The sequence below is a fragment of the Buteo buteo genome, chromosome 8 (genome assembly GCF_964188355.1).
Source record: "Buteo buteo chromosome 8, bButBut1.hap1.1, whole genome shotgun sequence".
Taxonomy (NCBI): Eukaryota; Metazoa; Chordata; class Aves; order Accipitriformes; family Accipitridae; genus Buteo; species Buteo buteo.
In genome coordinates, this window is record NC_134178.1 from 1,321,535 (window position 1) to 1,341,298 (window position 19,764).

Consider the following 19,764-nt stretch of genomic DNA (forward strand, 5'->3'; position numbering starts at 1 on the left):
TTTTCAAGTGGTGCGCCTGGACTGTATCTGCTAAGGGTTAGGGTGGAAAAGCATTAGGGCTGTCCAACCACATGCACAGCTGCCCCTGTTATAAGGTGAAGATTTGGAACAATGAACAAAAATCACGTTTCAAAGTTTTAACCACAGAGAAGACCTCTAAGTGGGAAACATCTTAGAGAACACAAAGTTTACACTTTAGCTGCCGGAAATTAATTTTTTGAATCCTTACTTTCAATTTTACACTATGGGTAAAAAGCCAGCAGCAGTTCCCAAAGTTAAACAAGAATTATTAAAAATTTATCTAGAAAATACTCTTACAGATGGGGCGCCTTTCACAGCTTTACGGTCGGCAGTCGAGCAGTCCTCTACCTGGCAGCTGCTGATCTGCCGCTGTTCTTTGCGGGGGAATACAGACAAGAGAGCTATTTCTGCAAGCCTCCCCCCCCCAAAGAAAAGAGAAGCAAGAAGCTTCTCAGCAATAAAGCTGCCTATACTGGGCTACGAAAGGAGCTGTAGCAGTGGACAGAGACACAAGGGGATGAAGTGTATTCAAGGAAGGCAATGCAGCCGAGCACGCAAGTAGAAGCCAGATGGTGTCAAGCTGGAGGGTTAATAAGAAACTAGTATTTAAATAGGAAATTTCGTCAAAAACTCCACAGAGTTTGGGCTGAGCCAGACATGAGCCTGGGAGCAACAAAGATTGGAAGGAACCTCAGGGCAAACCATAACTAATTCTGCCAGGAACGGAGTTTTGTCTTCATCCCACAGTTGAAGGCTCTGTTATACTGGAGAGCTCCAGCACGGTGAAGTAAGTTCCTTACAACAGCAGTGTATTCATTTGTATTTCTCCTTATCCTTGACCGTGCACTTCACATTTTTCCCACATGCACGATACTGGTTTTGGCAAGTATAATTTCCATAATACCTGCACCTCCAGCAAACATTCATTGTAATTTAATCATTAACCTTTCTGCTAGCACAGCTGAAAGAACAGACACCTCCTGCACTTGGACCTCAAGATCCGTTTTGAGAGCTTTCACCCTTTGCAGAGCTGCTCATAGTCTGCTTGATATGCTGAGGAAACCAAAAAGCTAGGGAATGGTTTATAAACCTTATCCTGAAACATTACAGCTATTATGGTGCTTCAAAAATCGAACCTTATAGGCATACAGAGACAGTGAATTCATATACCTTAAGATCAGTGGAGTAAGAATGCTGTATTGGTAGTATCTTTTCCTGAGTTTTTACAACAAATATTTAAAACCCATGAAGCATTTGGCACAATTACTTAGTATTAAGAAAACGTTATCCCTAGAATAAGATACCAGATCCATGTAAGGAAAATAGACACTATAATGACAGAAAAAAGTAAAAGAGAAGACATTTTCGCAAAAGCTCTGTAAGTTCAAATCTAGAGCAGAACTCCTCCTTAAAAATCATGTAAAGCAATGAGGCCACTCCATATTTAAAGCCATTTTGTTTTTATCTATTGGGGTAGTCACTTTACATCATACCAAAAAGACTGTATAACCAATACAAGTGTCAAGAATCAAATTTTTATGGCACAAAAGGAAGTTTTCCATTAACCTGCTTTCAGAGTTGTTAAATACATAATTGAAGACAAAGAAACTAAGGCTACCACAAAATAATATTTGCATGGTGATGTTAGTCTTTATTCAGCTTCTCAACTGACTCCTCCAGTCTGAGGGTGGAAAAGAATCTTCCCATTAGTTTCAGTGATTTATTCTGGATGAAAAGATTCTTTCCCTACGTTTGACACAAATTTATTTTCTCATTTATATTGTTATTCAAAGTTCACATAAGCTTTAATGTTGTACCTTACAATGTATGGAATTCAAGGTTAAAATAAAACTCTACTCTTAACATAACCTTTGCTATAATGTAAAAATATTCTACATGTTTATCATATCAAGAATGTTAAGCATTCACTTTGGGGAAAACCTATTTTACCTATTTTTCAGTACAAACCCAACTGCGGCCACGTATCCCTGTTAAGTTGGGTGCCACCCAGTGTTCCACTTCTGCAACTACAGCCTGACTACTGTACTTGCAACACACAAGCGCTATGCATACAAGACAGTTTTCAACAACTGCAAATTTGAGATGCTGCTTACTTTTTATCTTTACTTCTCCCCTACCCCTCCACTGTGGCAAATTTACATCTTTGCAATAATGAGTGTTTTTAATTATCAAAATCAGTATAAAAATAGCAGCATGCTACTAGACATGAAAAGCAGATTCATCATGCATTATGAATTTCAATGCAGACTTCTGCCTTCCTTTTATATTATCAAAATCTTTTTAAAGTTAACATCAAGGCAAGGGGTATAATAAGGACAGACACTGCATAGTATGATTTGATACTAATCTGAACTGGGTATTTGTAGTTAATCAAAATCCATGATAATTACAGGGTAAACAATTTTTATTTCAAAATACAAGTTTAACTGGAATTGTAGTGATGAAAGCAGAAGAGGGAAAAATGCAGTCCTTTTACAGCCCATGTCACTGTATCTCGCTTACATCCAGAGGTAAAAGCTCTAATTGGTGAAGAGACAAAATATTTGTGGCATTTCATTGAACCTTTGCGATAATCCAGCATTATCCATTTCTAAAGAAATATAAATACTTTAAAACAAACATTGAAAATAAATCCTTTTGATGTAACAAACTACACTCTTTACCAGAATTTTCAGTCTTCTTAAAAGAAAGGGACTTCACCCAAAAAATAATCGAAATATCAATGTAGAACAATCCTTGGAGGAAAAAAGTCGGAATGTAAACCTCTGCTCCAAATTAGATCTGAAAAGCAAAAACACCACACCATGTATTTTTCATCAAGCAACTCTGTCTTGAAGCTATTTTTCAACAGGAGACTTCCTGAACTCAGTACAGATCCATTAGTTTGCAAATTTTCTTATTTCAATATTCCTACAGCTACTTATCACTTTGACGTCTTACAATAGCTTCATTATTCAAAGTATGCAGTACTAGAAACTGTTTCTAGCGCCAGTAACCTAAATCTTCAGTAAGCTCAACCACTGACAGGTCCAGAGTGCAATTTGCAAGAATCTGAAGAAAAATTCATCAAGATTTTGATATTTTTAAAATATTTGATCTAATGCATCGTATGTTGAGAACCTCAAAAAAGTCAAAATAAGGTAAGCATTTAAAGAGAACTAGTCATATTACCAGCTCAGAGAGAGAGGACTAAAAAGATGAAGAATTAAAACATAATAATATACTTAGAACAGTCTATCCAATTAAGTTAACTCGGTAAGTTACTACTTATCCTCTCAGCCTGTTGACCCTGCACATATTGATCTCTCAACTGCAAAATAAAGCGCATCATCTTAAAAAACATGTCACAGCAGATTCTACTTCTGCAGTTTACTATATAATTTGAATTACAACAGTTTTACTACAACAATTTAAGAGTGTGCATGATCAGTTACTACGGCTTTGTGGTAAGCAGTAGCACAACTGATTGTGACAATCTGTAAATTCAGGATTACAGTTAACTTCAGTAACCACTACGATGCAGCTTTTTATGTAAACAAAAATGGAGACTTAAAGCCTTTGTTTTTTTAAAACCACAAACCCCTCTGTTCTTTCTGTAGTTGTTATTAGACAGTGAGGTTGTTACAACTACAGAGGAATCAGAAAGGTGAAATCCACCCGTGTTCATGCAACTTGCCAAAACACCTACACAACCTGTGACCTGTTCCAGCAGTTGGTCTCCAACGTAGTTCACATCAGCAGTTTACGGCTCGCCCTGCCTCCACCGAGCTGGCCACAGCTGCCCTACCTGGCACAGGAGCTGACCCACCAGCCTTTGTGCCTGCTCTCCGAAAGGTCTTTCTGGCCTGTTGTGCAGGGGACGCAAGGAAATCCTGCTATCCTGCTAAACCTTCCCATATCATCTACTTTGCTTTCCGTCACGAGCTTGTTGTAAGGAGCTTACGCTTCAGGGCGCCGTACTGAGGGCTACATTCAGTTCCTTCAATGTGAACAAACCCAGCTACATCCACCCTTGTAGCTGTTGACGTGAGTAACTGCAACTCTTGCGCACATGTTGATACGTACACACACACACAATTGTTTGAAAGGACGCTGCTACGTAACTCTAGGTCTTTGGGGTCAAACGACTTTGATGTTCTTTTAGGCATCTTAAGGGTAAGGAGATGACTGCTCTCCAGGTATGTTTTAATAGTATGACGCTAAGCATGCTATTTGCTTAGAGGTCAACTAGAGGATGATTGCAGGACAGAAGAGACAACAGAAAGCTGGCGTGCGTATGTCCACACTGCTCTGAAGCAGTCCCTGAGAACATGAGCTATTCTGAAAATCAACGTATTATTTTACTTGCTCTAAAACAAGGAAAAACAGCTTATTGCCAAAGATGACCGCTTCAAGCATATGATACAAAATACAAGTTTTCTACTTACGTCATCAATATCTTCATCATCATCTCCAATATCATCAAACTGGATTTCATCATCATCTCCTGGACCAAATGTGTCTGTTTCATTGATTTTAGCTAAAAAGGAATTTAGAGAAGTTAAGGTGTGCACTCACACCAAGCCAAGACAGATTGAATGTTCTTGCCCAATATGAACTTCCAGTTTGAAGCGAAAATATTCTTACCATGTTCTGGAAGCTCCCCATACGCTTTCAGACTTCTGGCTTCATCTGCATTGTACTTTAGAATAACATCAGCCTTGTTATCCTAAATAAGAATTTATTAGAATTTATTAGTCATCTACGAAGAAAAAAACCCCCTCCCTATTAACCTTGGCAGACTAGTAACACCTATATTATTTGTGGAAGAATAACACCTATATTATTTGTGGAAGAGTATCTTGTTCCTCCTTCCCTCCTGTTCCTTTAAATGTGAAGTAAAAAATGCTCATTTGTAGAATATCTTCATTTCTTCTGGGTGATAACTTAATTTTCTCCTATTATAAGTAATTTGAAAAGTTCAGTTTCATGCCTTTGAAATTAATCTTTCTTCAGAGAATGGACATAGCGAGGTGTTTGGTGGTCAGTCAGAAAGTGTCAAAACTTCCTAGTTTTAAGTAGTTTAATATATACAGTAAATGACAGTATCTGAAGTGTTTTACAACTCTAATGTACATTTCAGAAGCAGAATCCATCTTCAAACAACTGATGACACAAGGCTAACATTCATGAAAAATCATTTACCTAATGAAAATTTGACAACTGTTTTCCATTAACCTTTACATTAGGTAAAATTATGCTACTCCATTTTTAGAAATTTAAGTAGAAACTAATCTCTGATCAATTGGCCTCTTAAGGTAAAAGCCTAAACCTCAAGGCTCCAAAATTGATTACCAAATCTCCCTTATATCACAGGATCTAAGCATCAAACAGCTACACCTGGCAAAAAAAAGGTCAGGTGTGATGCCAATAAGCACCTTCACTCACAGCGTCTCAGGGTGCAATTTAGAACAACAAGTTGAACCAGGATTTGTCATCTACTCAAGACAATCTTTCTGTAATACAAGGAAACTAAAAGCCATGATTTAGCATAACTAAACACAAATTCAAAGAAAGTTAGACGGGAATTTCCTTATGATGCCTGGTGCAATTTAACACTAAAGAAAGCTGTTTGTAAGATATTCTTCCCTGGCAAATTACACTTAATTTTTACCTGGTAGTCTCTTAAGCCAACCAATATAATATCAGATGTATTTATCCAAACCTGAAAGAGAGAATGTATGTTATGTTGCAGGAATTCAACTTTTGCTGTATAACACAAGAGTCAAACAGCACATTTAGGCTTCCTGAGAGACATGAAACATTTCACTACAGCCACCATTTTCACTTTCTAACCAGTAAACTGGAAACACCCAACTTCATATTTTAACAGCAAATCCAAGGTCATGAATACTCATATTATTTCACATGTTACAGAGCTATTACTAAGGTAAATCAAACTTCTTTGCAGGTCTTCTAGCCAACAAGGTGGTTATTAAGTCACAACTTCTGAGAAAACAGAAATAATGCATCAAGACACCAGCCTGTGAACTGAGCTCCACAAGGGCAATAACCAAAAGAAAAGACTCCATGAAGGGAGTGATGGACAAGCACAGTGAAGAGCACAAGAAAATGTATGGAGTTGTTTCTAGTAACTGGCTATGCTAATCTGTCAAGCCAAAGCCAGAAGCCTGCAAAGCAGGACTTGCTGATTTAAATGCACAAGATAGCCCTACCCCACATCAGCTTGATTTTTTTGCAGATGAAATCTATTTCAGTTGAGATTTCCTTTCTTTTAGGCACGTAGATAAGTAATGCTTTCTGTAGCAAGAAATTAATTCTGCAGCACCTAGCATTTATCGATGCAGGTTCTCCATTACCTTCAGCAGCTTATTGCAGTGTATTGCAGGTAGCTGGCAGGGCTCACACGCTGATACCAAGATACGTGCATTCACTGGTCTCCAAAAAGAGACAGGCGGAACAATCCAGAGTGAACACAGTGAACGTCTGTTTTTGTTGGGAACAGACTACCTGAGAGGACCTCCTCCGTACCGTACACCAGCACAGGTTAGAAAGCTGTAACATCTGACAAGGGCAAGGGGGCACACCATCCAAAGACGGCAAAGTTAAGAATGCAAACACGTACACCTGACTTCCCTGAAGGTACAAACTTGTGCAGATCAGCTTTGCACAAAAGTACCTTGGGAACCAATGAAGAGGACAATGAAATGATGGCATCTGAGGTGCCTGCGGGGACCTATAAAGAAACCTTCCCAAACTGCCCTTGTTGAACTATTTCTCAGGTAAGTCACCCAGTGAGAAGATGATAATTATTCAGTTCCTCCCCAGATCAGGATAAGTGGGGTATCAAACCCTGACTCGTACTGGTTTGAGGAAATAGCATACAAAAAAGGTAGCTTTGGACCACTCTTTTTCCACCTTTATTTTCCTATGCCAGCTGCCGATGTTAAAAGAAGTTCTCCAGCTAAGCTAAGTACTGATCTAGTCCCAGATAGAACATGCTGATTTTCCAAATAGTCATCAAGTTCCCCATCTACAGTTAGGGAGCTTTTTAACATTTAAGATATATATATAACTTTCTAGAATATGAAAAGTTAGTATTTCATAAGCAGCCAAAAAAAAAAATCTCCCCTGAAATATACATGTCCAAAGGCAGCCCTTCAACTACGAGCTTCACGCAAAAGCCAAAGACCGCCTGTTTTTGTGCAGGCAATACAAACAGAAGAAGAAATTAGTTTACTGTCAAAAAAGAAGTTTAAGGTATTAAGTACAGTAGAAATATTAACTTTTGTAACAAGCTACATACATAAATGTTTACAACTACATATCATGCATAATGCCACTGTTCTCTATTGCAATGCTTCAGAATTACCTTTTTTCTTAGTTTCCCTCTAATATGACATAACCTCTTCACACCATCAAAACATAATGCCTCCAGTCTTCCATTGCCTAACATCTTGATCACCTGGGCATATTCTGAAAGAGAGGGTAACACATAGCAAAACTTCTAAACAAATACAGCTTCATGAAGCAACCAGTAACTTTTGCCACTGTAACCAAAATTTGCTGTAACATTTTATCAAACACCAACAGCCCAGAGGAGCTTCCATCAGCCACAGGGGCTGCAGAAGGTATCACAGTTTTCGCATCATTGTTGATATTAACATTTTCAAACCCTGCTCATTCTTGGCTGCAGCCACGCTTTGGTTCCCTCTGAAATGCTTACTACAGGTAATTTTTAGAGTTATCAAGTCACACTCAGAGTTTGAAAGTTTATGACAATATCACAGCGCCTGCCCTAACTGACAAAATCTCACGCTATCACTGAGGGAAGAGGAGAAGGCGGCACGTCCTGTACACCCCACTGATACTCTGAACCCCTTCTGCAGAGGCTCTGTGGGAAAAAAACCAACGCTATTCTTGAAAGGACACATTCTGGTGTTCTCAGAAACTGTCTGAAAGGCAAGTACCGGGCTTCAGCTGAAAACTAGGAAGCTTCTCTCCAACACCCCCCCTCAATGTCTCACCGCGTATTTAACCTCCTTCCCTCACTGAGTTCCAGAAATCACTACTGAAGTACTTCACACACACATACACGCTATTAAAGTTTGCAGCATAACATATTACCATTCAACTAAAAAAAATAAAGCTTGTTAAGAATTATAACATTATCTGACCCTCCCCCTATACTTGCCAGGGGAAAAAAAAAATTATTCTCAATTAGCCAGGTATTTCAATATTCTAAAATCTTTCCTTAGCACGTCAGTCCAACAAACCACATGAGACTATTAATAACTGAGAATAACGTTTCATTGAGTAGATTTTGCTTGGGGGTCAAAAAGGATTTTAGGTTTTATAGGTGCATCAAAATCAACTCCTGTTTTTGCTTACAGCTGTCACAGAATACCAGAAAGAGGTTAAAAAAAATGAGTTCAGTGGTCACTTCTCTTCCAGTGACTTAAGTCAGTACTTTTCCTGTATTTCTAACAAACCAACTGACTAACTGGTCACTAGGCAAGTACTTGCACCTATGTGAGCAACCCCAAGAGAGTGGCACACAAGATGGGGTAAGGCAAAAGGGAGGTGAGCTCACTGTCCCCAAAAGGCAGTGGAGAGGGGAATCCTAGTCATCGCCCTCCAGCGGAGCCACTCTCATGCCTTACTTTACCTGACAACGTCCAAGGAAGGACCGTACCTATTGACCCTGTTCTAATAATTGTCAGACGCCCCAACCCAGGAGCCAGTTCAACCAAACCGTCAGTGGACGGTGGAAGAACAGCGAGATGTACTGTTCTGCCAGGTCAGTGACTTCGGAGAGCTCGCCGAAGGATCCAAGAAACGTTACAGTTGGTATAGAACAGAAAGCGGGGCTGTGCATCCAAGAGACACCAAACAACTACTGGCAACGCTGAACTGCGCCAGCTACGCTAGCTGCTTACAGACCTGCATGCAGAGCTACTCAAGGGACTTCTACAGAATACTCACATACATTCTGTATTACACATGGCATCACAATAAGGTCAAGGAGAGGCAAGCTTCATTCTGAAGTGGTGAAGCTATTTAAAATTTCCCTTCTCCTAACGTCTTCCTCCTACACTCAATATGTCATTTAGAATTCAAATACGACCCTAGTAAGCATACCTCTTTATTCCACAATAACTTTGTATTTCTCAGACATCCAAATGTCGTCTTTGTGTATCAACTTCCAATGCACGGCGCTTACAGTATCTGACTGAGAACAATGGTATTGCCATACTATAGTTAAAAACTCACCTTGCCCGTCTTCCTTGAACACCAGTTCTCTTTTTTCTGATTCATTCTCATTCTTACCTCGTCGCCTATTTTTACCTCCTTTGCCTAAATTAAAAGGGGGGGGGGGGGGGGAAGAAGAGCATGTGTTACTATCTCTGAATACAGCGAACGAAATAATCAGACTTCTGGGGGTTTCAGTGCTTGTTCTCTATATGGCTGCTCTGAGTAGCCTATCCAGATCTAGAGTTTTTGCTGGCTTTTAACATTCTTAGTTCTAAATTTTTAACCGGGTAGTAACATAGTAATTAAAGGATTAGAGCCTCTGCTCTTCAAGACATCCTGGTTGCTCTGGAGTGACAGCAGCCTCCAAGGAGGATTTGTGCAAGATCGCCATTTTCAGTTTTTGTGACCGCTGCCACCAAACACCTCATAAATAATGGTGGGATAGCCCGACGCGGGTAACCGTCGAGGAGCGGAAGAACCACTCGAGGGCTTCTGGAAGGTGCCGAAATCTCCGTGGTACTCAGAGGACAGCTTACGCCCCGAGCGAAGATGCCCTTTTTGAGAAGGCCCACACGTGGCAGCAGGATGAAGAGTTCTTCGTGAAAACCCACGAAGGCCGATCGTACCCCCCCCCCCATCCGTCCCCCGTTAAAAGGCCGCCGTTCCCGTCCTCCCACTCCTCCCCTCAGCAGCGGGGAAGGGCAGCAGCCCCCGTTCCCAGCCGCCCACCCGGGCCCCAGAGGCCTCCCACACGCCGCCGGGCCGCGCACGACCGGGGCGAGGGGTGGAGGGCCGGGCCAGGCCGGGATCCGCGCTCGGGAAGGGCCGGGAGCGGGGAGGGGGGAGCCGGCACGGCGGACCCACCGGCGGAACGGAACGGAACGAAGCGGGAAGGCTCCTCCGCTCCGCTCCGCCCCGCCCACGGCAACCAGGCCGCGCACGGCGGCGGGGCCTCCCGGGCCGGGCCGCGCCCGGCCTACCTCACTCCCGCTCCGGCGAGAGGGCCGGGCCGGGCCCGGAGAAGGCCCAGCGGAGGGGAGGGCGCCTCACCTTTATTCTTGGGCATGGCGCCGGGGGCTCCGCCGCGGGGAGGGGGCTGCGGGGGGGGCTGCGGGCGGCTCCCGTCAGGCGGCGGCGGCTCCTTCCTCGCACGGCGGGGGCCGGGGCTGCGGCTTCAGACTCGTGCGTTCCGGCCGCCGGCGCCCACAGCGCCCCCTAGCGCTCCGGCGGGCTTCCCGACGCCTTACCGGCTTTTGCGCAGGCGCCTCAGCTCCCGCCCGCCAAAACCCGCCCGCTGCTCCCGGCTCCGCCTCAGGTGGGCGGGGGGCAGGGGGGGGGTGAGGGAAAAATTGAGCGGGCGCCGCGTCATTGGCCGGGACTCCGCGGTGGGCGGGTTAACGGCGGCCAATCGGAGGAGGGGCGGGGGGGGGCCTGCGGGAGGCGGCGGCTGCCGGCGGGCGCGTGGCGCCGCACGGGGCGCTTCGGGCTCGGCCGGAGCCCAACGTCATCGCGGCCCTTTTTGGGGTCGTTTCTGGGTTTATTTACAACGGGGAGACGGCGGGAACCCCTACCCCGACCCCCTCTTCCTCGCCCGCGGCAGACGCCGGGGACGAAGGGGGTTGCGGAAGGGCGGGCAGGGCTGAAGCGAGGAGACGCGGCCGGCAGCCATCTTAACGCCGACCCCCTCGTGGCGCACACGGGCCACCCCGCCGTCCCGAAGGCTCCGAGGATTTTGGGGCAGGCGGGATGAGGCCTCGGGTCGTCCGCGGTGGGGCTTTTGCCCTCCCTTCACTCTCCCCCGGGGCCTGGTTCTGTCTCCGGCCTGGGCTGCGGCAGCCTCCTCCCTCTGGGTGCTGTGGCAAATCTTCTGATAAAGAAATCAAAATCTGATCACGTAGAAGAGTGAGGTTTGATTAAGAAGTAAAATGGTGAAGCATGATGTATAGGCTTGTTAAGTTTGAAATGTAGCTATAGAAACTTTAGGAACTGTGTTATGTGTGACTCTAGGAACCTTAATATTGTTAAAGTTTGAAATAGCTAACCCTAGAAACCTCACCAGGAAGTTACTGGTTTTTCTATGTTTTGTTTCAAGAAACTAAGGAAACCGTCATGGGACACCAGTTTGCTGCTTGGAAACCCCCTTATCTTTCCCATCTCGATTTGAGTATTGAAGATTCCAATCAGTAGAGCTAAGTGAAGTTGACCAATGATTGTTTTTAAATAAGAATATTGATAAGGTTATATAATCAAAGGACCAATCACTACAAAGGTTAAATTTAAGAATAAGCATAGTATGCATTTTTATGTAAAGAGCTTATTAACAATGACCTGACAGAAAAAGTCTATAAAAAACGATGGATTTTGATACCAAGTTGGACACGCCTTTGGAGGAGCAATCCCCCATGTCCCCAGCGCTGCAATAAACAAAGTGCCTGCTTCTTAACTTCACATCGGTGTTATGGAGTTTTATTCCGGATTTTGGTAACAGTGCACCTAGCAAGGCCTCGCTTAGGTTACGCTCCTCACCCGTCCTTCATCACAGCTACTGTCCTTTCCTTTCAGGGAGACTAGGCCAACCTGTAAAAACCTTCCATCTTCTCCACGTTGCAAGGCTAAAAAGGATGGCTCTCGTAAGCCTCCGAGTTGTGTGAGCTGCTGAAACACGTGGGGGTGGTGCTTATGGAGTACTTGCACATGTATTCTCATTTTCAGATGTTTAAAGGTTTATCAGTTATCAAATATACCTGTTTTCAATGTCCAGAGAAATGCAGGCATTGCAACTATCATTTAGCAGCCCCCCTTTTGAGTTGTGCTTTACAGTCGACCGGAGTCTTTACAGGGTATTAAAATACAATATTCTTGCACTTTGGGCTTGCTGCATCATATGTTGGGTCTAGAGCACCTACTGAATACACGTGTTTTTCCTTCGGCTCCCTGTTTACCTTACTAATAGTGCTCTGACTAAATATGCTGTAATACAGTGCCATTTTAACTGACAAACACTTGCTTATTAAAAATTCTTTCTGGTTGGAAATGCACACTTGGTATGCTGCAAATGTAGTTCAGTGTTGGGGATGGACAAACAACAACTTTTATAACTGGGCAGAACAAATGATTAACCAAAAAAAGCACTTTTTTTTTAAGATGTTTGAAAGTTTATTCATAGTAGAAATTTCAATTTCTTTTGAAGACTACAAAACCTGCCATTAGACAGGAGTACAAGCAATGATATCTTTCCAGAACTGTTCATAGTTATATCTGGAACAGTTCTAATTACACATTAATAGCATGATTGGAACATTTCCTAGATCAGACTCTGAATAAAACAATCATTTAAAGTATTCAGTACAATTTTTTTTTAACTAGCATTTCAGTTCTATGACAGCAGTGCCAAGCATCTAACAGATGCTATTGTAATGGTCTAGAACAAGGTACAATACCACTGATTTCCTGGTACAGTACCTTAGACTCACTTACATGCCATGCTGAGAAAACTAGTATAAAGTATGATTGTACAGAATTGTAGAAAAATATTTTATCTGTGATTTTGTCATTTCTTAAAAACATTTTAAGTAGACTCCCCCCCCCCCGCCCCAACTAGGTTGCAAAATAATTACATCCCTCATAAGTACACCTTCCCTTTGATTAGGTCGAGAGTATCAAGATAAAGCTAATCATTTACATCATTTTCATAAGTGAAAATTCATCTATTAACCATTGCTGCTTACTAAGGACCAGCATACTTTGAATCCTTTCCTTCCAATAATAGAAAAGCACAGCTTTAGTTGGTACACCACATTTACAAAAGCGAAACACACACAAAAAAATCCCAGACACGTAAATCTGTTTTCTTATGCCCTTGTCTCTTTAGAAAAACAATTTAAATATTCTCTTGAAAAACTCCTTATAAGTTTCATTCAACGTTACAGCAATTATGAACAAAGAGCTTTGCCCTTACTGGATACAGATGGCATTTAACGAGTATTGCAACTACGCTCTTCCTTCTGTTGTCTCATGCTCTCAAGCACAGTAAGTGATAATTTCACACTAAAAAAAAAAACAAACCAAAACCAAACCACCAAAACCCTATGGCCTACATACAGAAAATTCACCTGTATCTGCAGTTCTCCCTTTTTATCTTCTATGACTCTGTATCCTAGAGGCAACTGCCATGCTTTGCAGACCAAGCAGCAGCCCAGCAGTGAATTTACACAGTGTGTCATACGCACTCACATTCTAATAGAAAGGTGCTGGGATTCAAAGAAGCATTGTGTGGATTTCCTTATAGCTTCTAACAACTGCAGCTACAAAAACCATAAAAATAAATGTGCAAGCTGTGAACACAGATCCAAAAGAGGAGGTAAGGTACATAAACCCATGGAAGTCTAGCCTGTAAAATACACCTCCTGCACAGATGGGCCCTCTATACCTTGGTAGCCCTTTATGCCTTGGTTTAGAGAGTAACTTAAAAATACAGTGTATCTAGACTTCAACACATTGGAGTCAGCATGTGCTAAACTGCCCTGTTTTATTAGCATTTAAATGTTCATCCTGTGCTGCTACATACATGACATAGTAGCAACGTCTGTAAAGTCTGGACTAAATGAACAGCTTGAGAATGTAGATAAATAAAATGGAGGAGTTAACTTTGCTTCACTATTTGGCTAATGACCAGTGAGCTTGAGGGCCATAAAATACGGCTAAAATAAAACTACTGCAAGTGCTTTTGGTTTATTTTAACACGGATATTGCCAATAGTGAAGCAGCTTAACACGTCCTCCTTTTGGTCTGTTCTTTGCCAGGTACCTATACATACACACTGAGAACAGAGGGGAAATTCCTTCCCGAACTGAAATGCTGTTACTGACACACTAGCAAGTACTGCCGTCCCTTTATTTCAACAGTATCAGTTTTCAATCTTGTTTGTTGACTAGATACGACAATCTTCAGATTAACACATTTAAAAGCCACTCCAGAAGATATGGTTTCTAGATTTTGATAAGCCTGACTTACAATCGCTCACAGAGCTGAAAATATGTTTTCTGAAAGGTAGGGTTCTACCCAGTTCCGCTGGAACTGCAGACACTGTCAAAGAAAAATTAAAATGGCCTTTTTCTGCCTCTGGTTAAAGATGTTTCTTGAAGGAAGGGTAGATGCATCTGTACAGCTAAAGGGAACTTCAATGCTAGAGCACCAAGTAAGGGAAAAACGCTAATTGCTTGGGAGAGCTGTGTGTTCAAATTTGAGATCTATGATAATTTAAGAACCCTTGTCCATAAAACCAATTCCTTAACAATTATATCATGGATTAAAAATTTAACAGATTTTTTAAGGGCAATAAAAATGGGATCCTTTGCAAGTCTAAAAAAGGAAGCTTCCCCAAGGAACCTGGAAAAACTTGTGGCAGAAGGAACACTCTCGCATTCACTTAGAGCAAATCTGTGGTGTCATAAAGATGATTCTCCCGTTCAACAAACCTCTGATGGTTTTGGGGAAACTAGCAAATTAATCACCATAAAATAAATTTAATACCACTAAATCACGAAAAAAACCTTCTTATGCAAAACACAAAATTGCACCTTTTAGTTTTTAAATTGTATTGTTCACATAGAGCTGTTCATCCAGATCCACATTCATCAAAGCTGGAATTCCCAATAGACATTTTCGCATCTGGAATGAGCTGATGTAGCCTATCCGTTTGGTGGAGTGGGACGCTCGCTGAAATCAAACACACTCCACTGCACCTTCTCATGTGGGCAATTTGATCTTCAAGACTAGCCATCAAGATGCGCCTTTAATTACTTAATGCACCGAGAGGCCGACAGTATTAGAAGTTTATATTAGTATTTGAAACGAGTCTTTTGCCCTCATTACAAGCTTGCTTCCATCTGGGAAAAAGTGAGAAAGCTCACTCTGAACAGCTTTGTGTTACCTGACTGGGACAATAGTATTTTCATGGTAAATTATAATGACCCTTTTCTAACACCTGGCACGTCTGGATGACTCTCCTCTCGTTTTGCTTTGGATGTCAATTAAAATTAACAGAAAATAACTGACAGAACATTAGATCCATCAGTTTTGCAACCACAATGAATGCAGTTTAAACCTACTTTTTGCAGGCTTCTGCTTATTAGCAAACAGTATGTTTTGCTTTATCTTCAATGTTGTCTTTCTTCTATAATGCCAACATTCACTGAACAAATCCTTTGCAGCTTAAACCAAAGTCACAGAATAGAGATAAAATATTATCAATGGATTATAAGAATAAACAATATAGAAATGTCCTCTATCAGAAAGTATTTCGCAATGATTCCTGAGTCCAGAGATTAGATGGGAGACAATAAAAGGGAGGGGAGGGGGAACAAAAGACAGAGATATGGAGCAAATTATCTTTTCTCTGGGTTATGTTACCTATTGTATATATAGTATGGTGAGAGATCCACTGTTTAAATTTTGAATATCATAAACAGTATCCTGATTTTCATAACATGACATGCAGCGTCAAAAACATGGAAATGTAGAAAAGACATAGGCAAGGAGAAATACATATCCATAGTATTACATTCAATAGCTGTTTAACAGTCAGGCTTCTTTTAGAGCTGTCCAACAATACTGATTAATCCAGGTGAACTGTTTAATCAGGCTTAATTGTCAAAATGATTAATAATATCTAAGTAAAACAAGGCATGTATACATTAAAGAAAACAGCACGGAAATGTACTGCTTGTGAACTGTTTACAAAAACATACAAAATGTTGGATGGCACAAAGTATATAGTGCTAATATAAACAGATTGTTTAAGCTAAGTGCTTAACATAAACTGTCCATCTCTACCTGTAACAAAGAATATTTTAGGGGACAAAAAAAAATATTCCTTATAAAAATAATGCTATGTGGTGCAGAGTGCTTTATTCAGTGTATTTTTGACGGAGGTGGCATTTGTAATTCTTCTGGTTTATTCAATCGTGAACATGATCGTTTTCATCGTGTTTCCACTTGTCACTCCATTTGAAGCTCCAGTAAGATCAGTAACTTGCCATCAACAGTTTAAAGCGAGAATAGATGAAAGCAGTAGCAGCAGCAGGAGCAGCAGCATTATAGGTACCAGCTGGGACAGAGTGTGCTTGCAGGTATCTGTCAAATATGTGCTACCTGTCGCCATGATTTGTGCTATCATCTTATGCCATGGTACCAAATATCTGGTTGAGGTCACTTCACAGGGCTGTTGAGGTAATTTTTTTTATACCTCTCCTCTGAGCAAGAGTAGAACGGCCGACTGGCTCCAAAACCGGTGACTGATTACGATTCAAAGCAGAGTAAGTTGCTGCCATTGCACCCTGTGGGGCAGAGGGGAAAAAAAAACCCAAACAAAAGTACATTGTGACCAACGCACACGCTAGAGATCACACAGTGCTAAGTGCCAGGGATTCTGACCGAGTTTTATCTTCCAGTCTACTTGTATCTACAGACGAGAAACATACCACTGTGTTACTCAAATACCAAGTGTTAGGAGTGAGTGTTTTTTAGGGTAATAAATAGTTTTCAGATCTATCTAAAGCAATTTTACCTTGCTTAAAAAGCCGAACCCAGAAGGTGTAAGACAGATTGCTAAATTAAATTCTCTCTCCATGCTTTGTGAGATAGTTGGGGAATGAAATCCCATTGGTAGGCTGTCTCTGCTTATCACTTACATAACTATTTCAGTTTTCAACAAAATACTTAAAAATTGCCCACATTATTCAGCACATGAAGATTTATTTAAAAAACAAGTCAGAAAGTTGTGAGCTGTGGGATCAGAACTTCCCCCTCTTTCCACTTGTGTCTTTGGACACTAGAAATTTCTAATAGCTGACTCAAGAGTATTAATTATATTCTCCAGATCCCTTTTATGTTGCATGACAGAGATTCTTGGATGTAGGACTGAAGGCAGGGTGGAATACAGAGAAGTAGAATTCAATTATTTTTGATTTCTCTCTGCTTGTTCAAAGTGAAAAAGTTTATCAGGTTCAAAACCAGACTGTATTTCAGACAGAGTGCAGAACAGTGCGATACTGTTTTAATTAACACTGCCTTTTTGAGTTCTTTTTAGCTTATACTGTGATCATGTAGTATACTGTTTTCTTTTAGTCACTGTCAGTTAACCTCCTCTGAAACTGTGAAATAGCCAAACTATTTTTCAGCTCTGCTATAGTCACCTGACAACATTTTCCACTATCAGAAGAACGATTTCTTCTATGGTGTCTTAAGGCAGTTAAGCCTCCCAGTATAGGTAAGTCCAATAAATTTCACACCTAAGAAAATGTAAGTCTCTTTCAAATGTATTAGATTTATTCTCCATGAGTGGGTTCTTATGAAATCCTATTACATATTACAAGTTCATTTTATGGCTTAGTGCAACTCCCAGACATAACTTTTAAATAGTATTTAGAGGAAACCCATGCTACAGTAACTTTTTTTTTTTTTAAAAAAAAAAACCACTTTTGTTTACACTAATTTTGACTAAACAGCAAACTGAACAAATATCTACTTACCTTCACTAAATGGGGAGCATCCTGCCTGTTCAGCTGGTATTGAGGCAACTGGTCACAGTGAACTATCCAGGGGTGACTAAGAACTTGGGCTGCAGTCAATCTTTGATGAGGGTCAACGTGAAGCATTTTTGAAACAAGGTCCTGTCAATAATATACAAAGAGTCAATGTGGATAACAGTAAAACTTCAGCTTTAAAACAGATTCCAGTTCAAAACTAAAGATTTTAGCAGTATAAAAATAGGTTCAGTCAAAAAAATATGTTAAAAATAACATCAGTTTGAAACAGCTGAAAAACTGCCCAGCAATGCTAACACTGTAACTTTTAATTATGTGACTTAATGGATGTTTGGTAACGCAACAGGAAGGTAGCCAATTAAGTGAGGCAAAATCCACAAACATAAAAATATGCACATCGGACTAAAGTAGAGCAGATGCCCCACTATACCAGAATTTTATTTTTAACAATGACAAATAGCAGATACATAGGAAATGAGTATTGAGAAAGGAACAATTAAGAAAATAGAGATGATCCTTCCCTTTGCATTACTTCCCAGTGTCCAACAATCAACAACAGTGCAAGTTGAAGGTTGAATTTTAGTACTCCTGCTGGCCATGTATGTACCCTTAGTGATTTCTCCCCTCATCCCCTCCAAACTCATTTTGCTGCTCATACTTTTGTTTTTCCCTCCATTCTCATACACCTTTCACAGCTGTTTTACAATTTAGTTGTGAACAACATGAACAGATATTTAATTCTATTTGTTTTTTAACTTCTGCAGAATATATTAATTGAATGATTCCTGATTTCCCTAATAAAATCATCGTATGAGAGAAAAGGAATTAGTCCTTCCTTCTTTTTATGATCAGTGAAATGATCTCATTTGTCTGTCATGTCAGTCAGCTCTGCTGAGATGAAACACCATATTCTCTTTACTCTCTTTACATGGAAGCGGCTCTTGACATCTGATCAGATTTTCACCTTCATTTTGGTACATCCTTTTCTACCACCTTTTCAACTTCTATTTTATCTTTTTCAAATTATGGTAGTGAGAATTGCGTACAACACTCAAGATGTTGAACACAAATTTATACAGCAGCATAATATTTTATAGATGACGTTAGATGTCAGTCAGTAAGGGTAAAGCATAAATAACATTTCTACATTAAGCAATTACCTGTGGAGAAACACATTTAGTTGACTACAACTGGATTTAAGATAATCTAAGTCACATTAGCAATATGGGACATTTTCATATAAAACATTCTTTGTTTTCTAATTCAAATTAAGAATTTGAACATAAAAATACTATTAAAAAGGAATCTAAGATTTTTTCATAGCTGATAGGTTTTTGGTTCATTCTAGACTCCCAAATACAACCGAATAGAGTGACATTGAAGGAAAAAAGCTGATGCTACCAGATTAGTGGAAACATGTTATTCTAACAGGTTGATTTGTCAGTCAAATGAATGACATGATTTGTGGGAAAATGGTTGAGTTATGAGAACAGTACATTAGAAAGCACATCACAAATCAATTAATAAGAGCACAACATATGTAAACATTTTTTTGGAAAAATTTAGCACTTTACTGTAGCTACACAGAAGGGGCATAAAGGATATTGCACACTAAAGTTTAGAGTCTATTTGCTGTAAAAATTGTACTTCTCCAAAAAAAAGTTGTCTAAAATTCCTTTGTACAAACACAGTAAAAAGAAAGTATAATACTTCAGTGTTTTTTATTTTGTTTTTTTAAGTAGATATGACATCCTTAAGGACCAAAAGTTCTTAAAGTACTTACAATAATGAACTGCTCAAATCCTAATGAAAGACTGTGAGAAATTGTCTTGGGTAACTCTGAAGAAATGACCCAAACAGAAAAATGTGAAGAACTCTTTCTTTTTCTAGCCTGAATCAGTGGAGCATACAGTAATTATTG

The 19,764-nt window shown here is 40.5% G+C and overlaps 2 protein-coding genes across 4 annotated transcripts in view; both read right to left on the reverse strand.

Annotated features, from left to right (window-relative positions):
- Nucleotides 1-1,464: 1,464 nt before the first annotated feature.
- On the reverse strand, nucleotides 1,465-10,506 carry EIF1AX (eukaryotic translation initiation factor 1A X-linked). The gene is made up of 7 exons (XM_075033418.1): nucleotides 10,348-10,506; nucleotides 9,316-9,399; nucleotides 7,415-7,518; nucleotides 5,696-5,746; nucleotides 4,669-4,750; nucleotides 4,470-4,561; nucleotides 1,465-2,823 (listed from the first exon to the last, which is right to left on the reverse strand). Exons 1-7 carry the CDS (start codon nucleotides 10,361-10,363, stop codon nucleotides 2,818-2,820), a joined length of 435 nt encoding a protein of 144 aa, XP_074889519.1. The 5' UTR covers nucleotides 10,364-10,506; the 3' UTR covers nucleotides 1,465-2,817.
- A 1,923-nt stretch (nucleotides 10,507-12,429) lies between these two features.
- Nucleotides 12,430-19,764, reverse strand: part of RPS6KA3 (ribosomal protein S6 kinase A3) — a 77,731-nt gene continuing 70,396 nt past the window's right edge. For all 3 annotated transcript variants that reach the window (XM_075033421.1, XM_075033419.1, XM_075033422.1), the window contains 2 exons: nucleotides 17,829-17,969; nucleotides 12,430-16,634 (listed from right to left, as the gene is read on the reverse strand). In XM_075033421.1, the coding sequence (XP_074889522.1) occupies nucleotides 16,512-16,634; nucleotides 17,829-17,969 (264 nt within the window). In that variant the 3' untranslated portion in view covers nucleotides 12,430-16,511. The remainder of the gene's footprint in view (nucleotides 16,635-17,828; nucleotides 17,970-19,764) is intronic.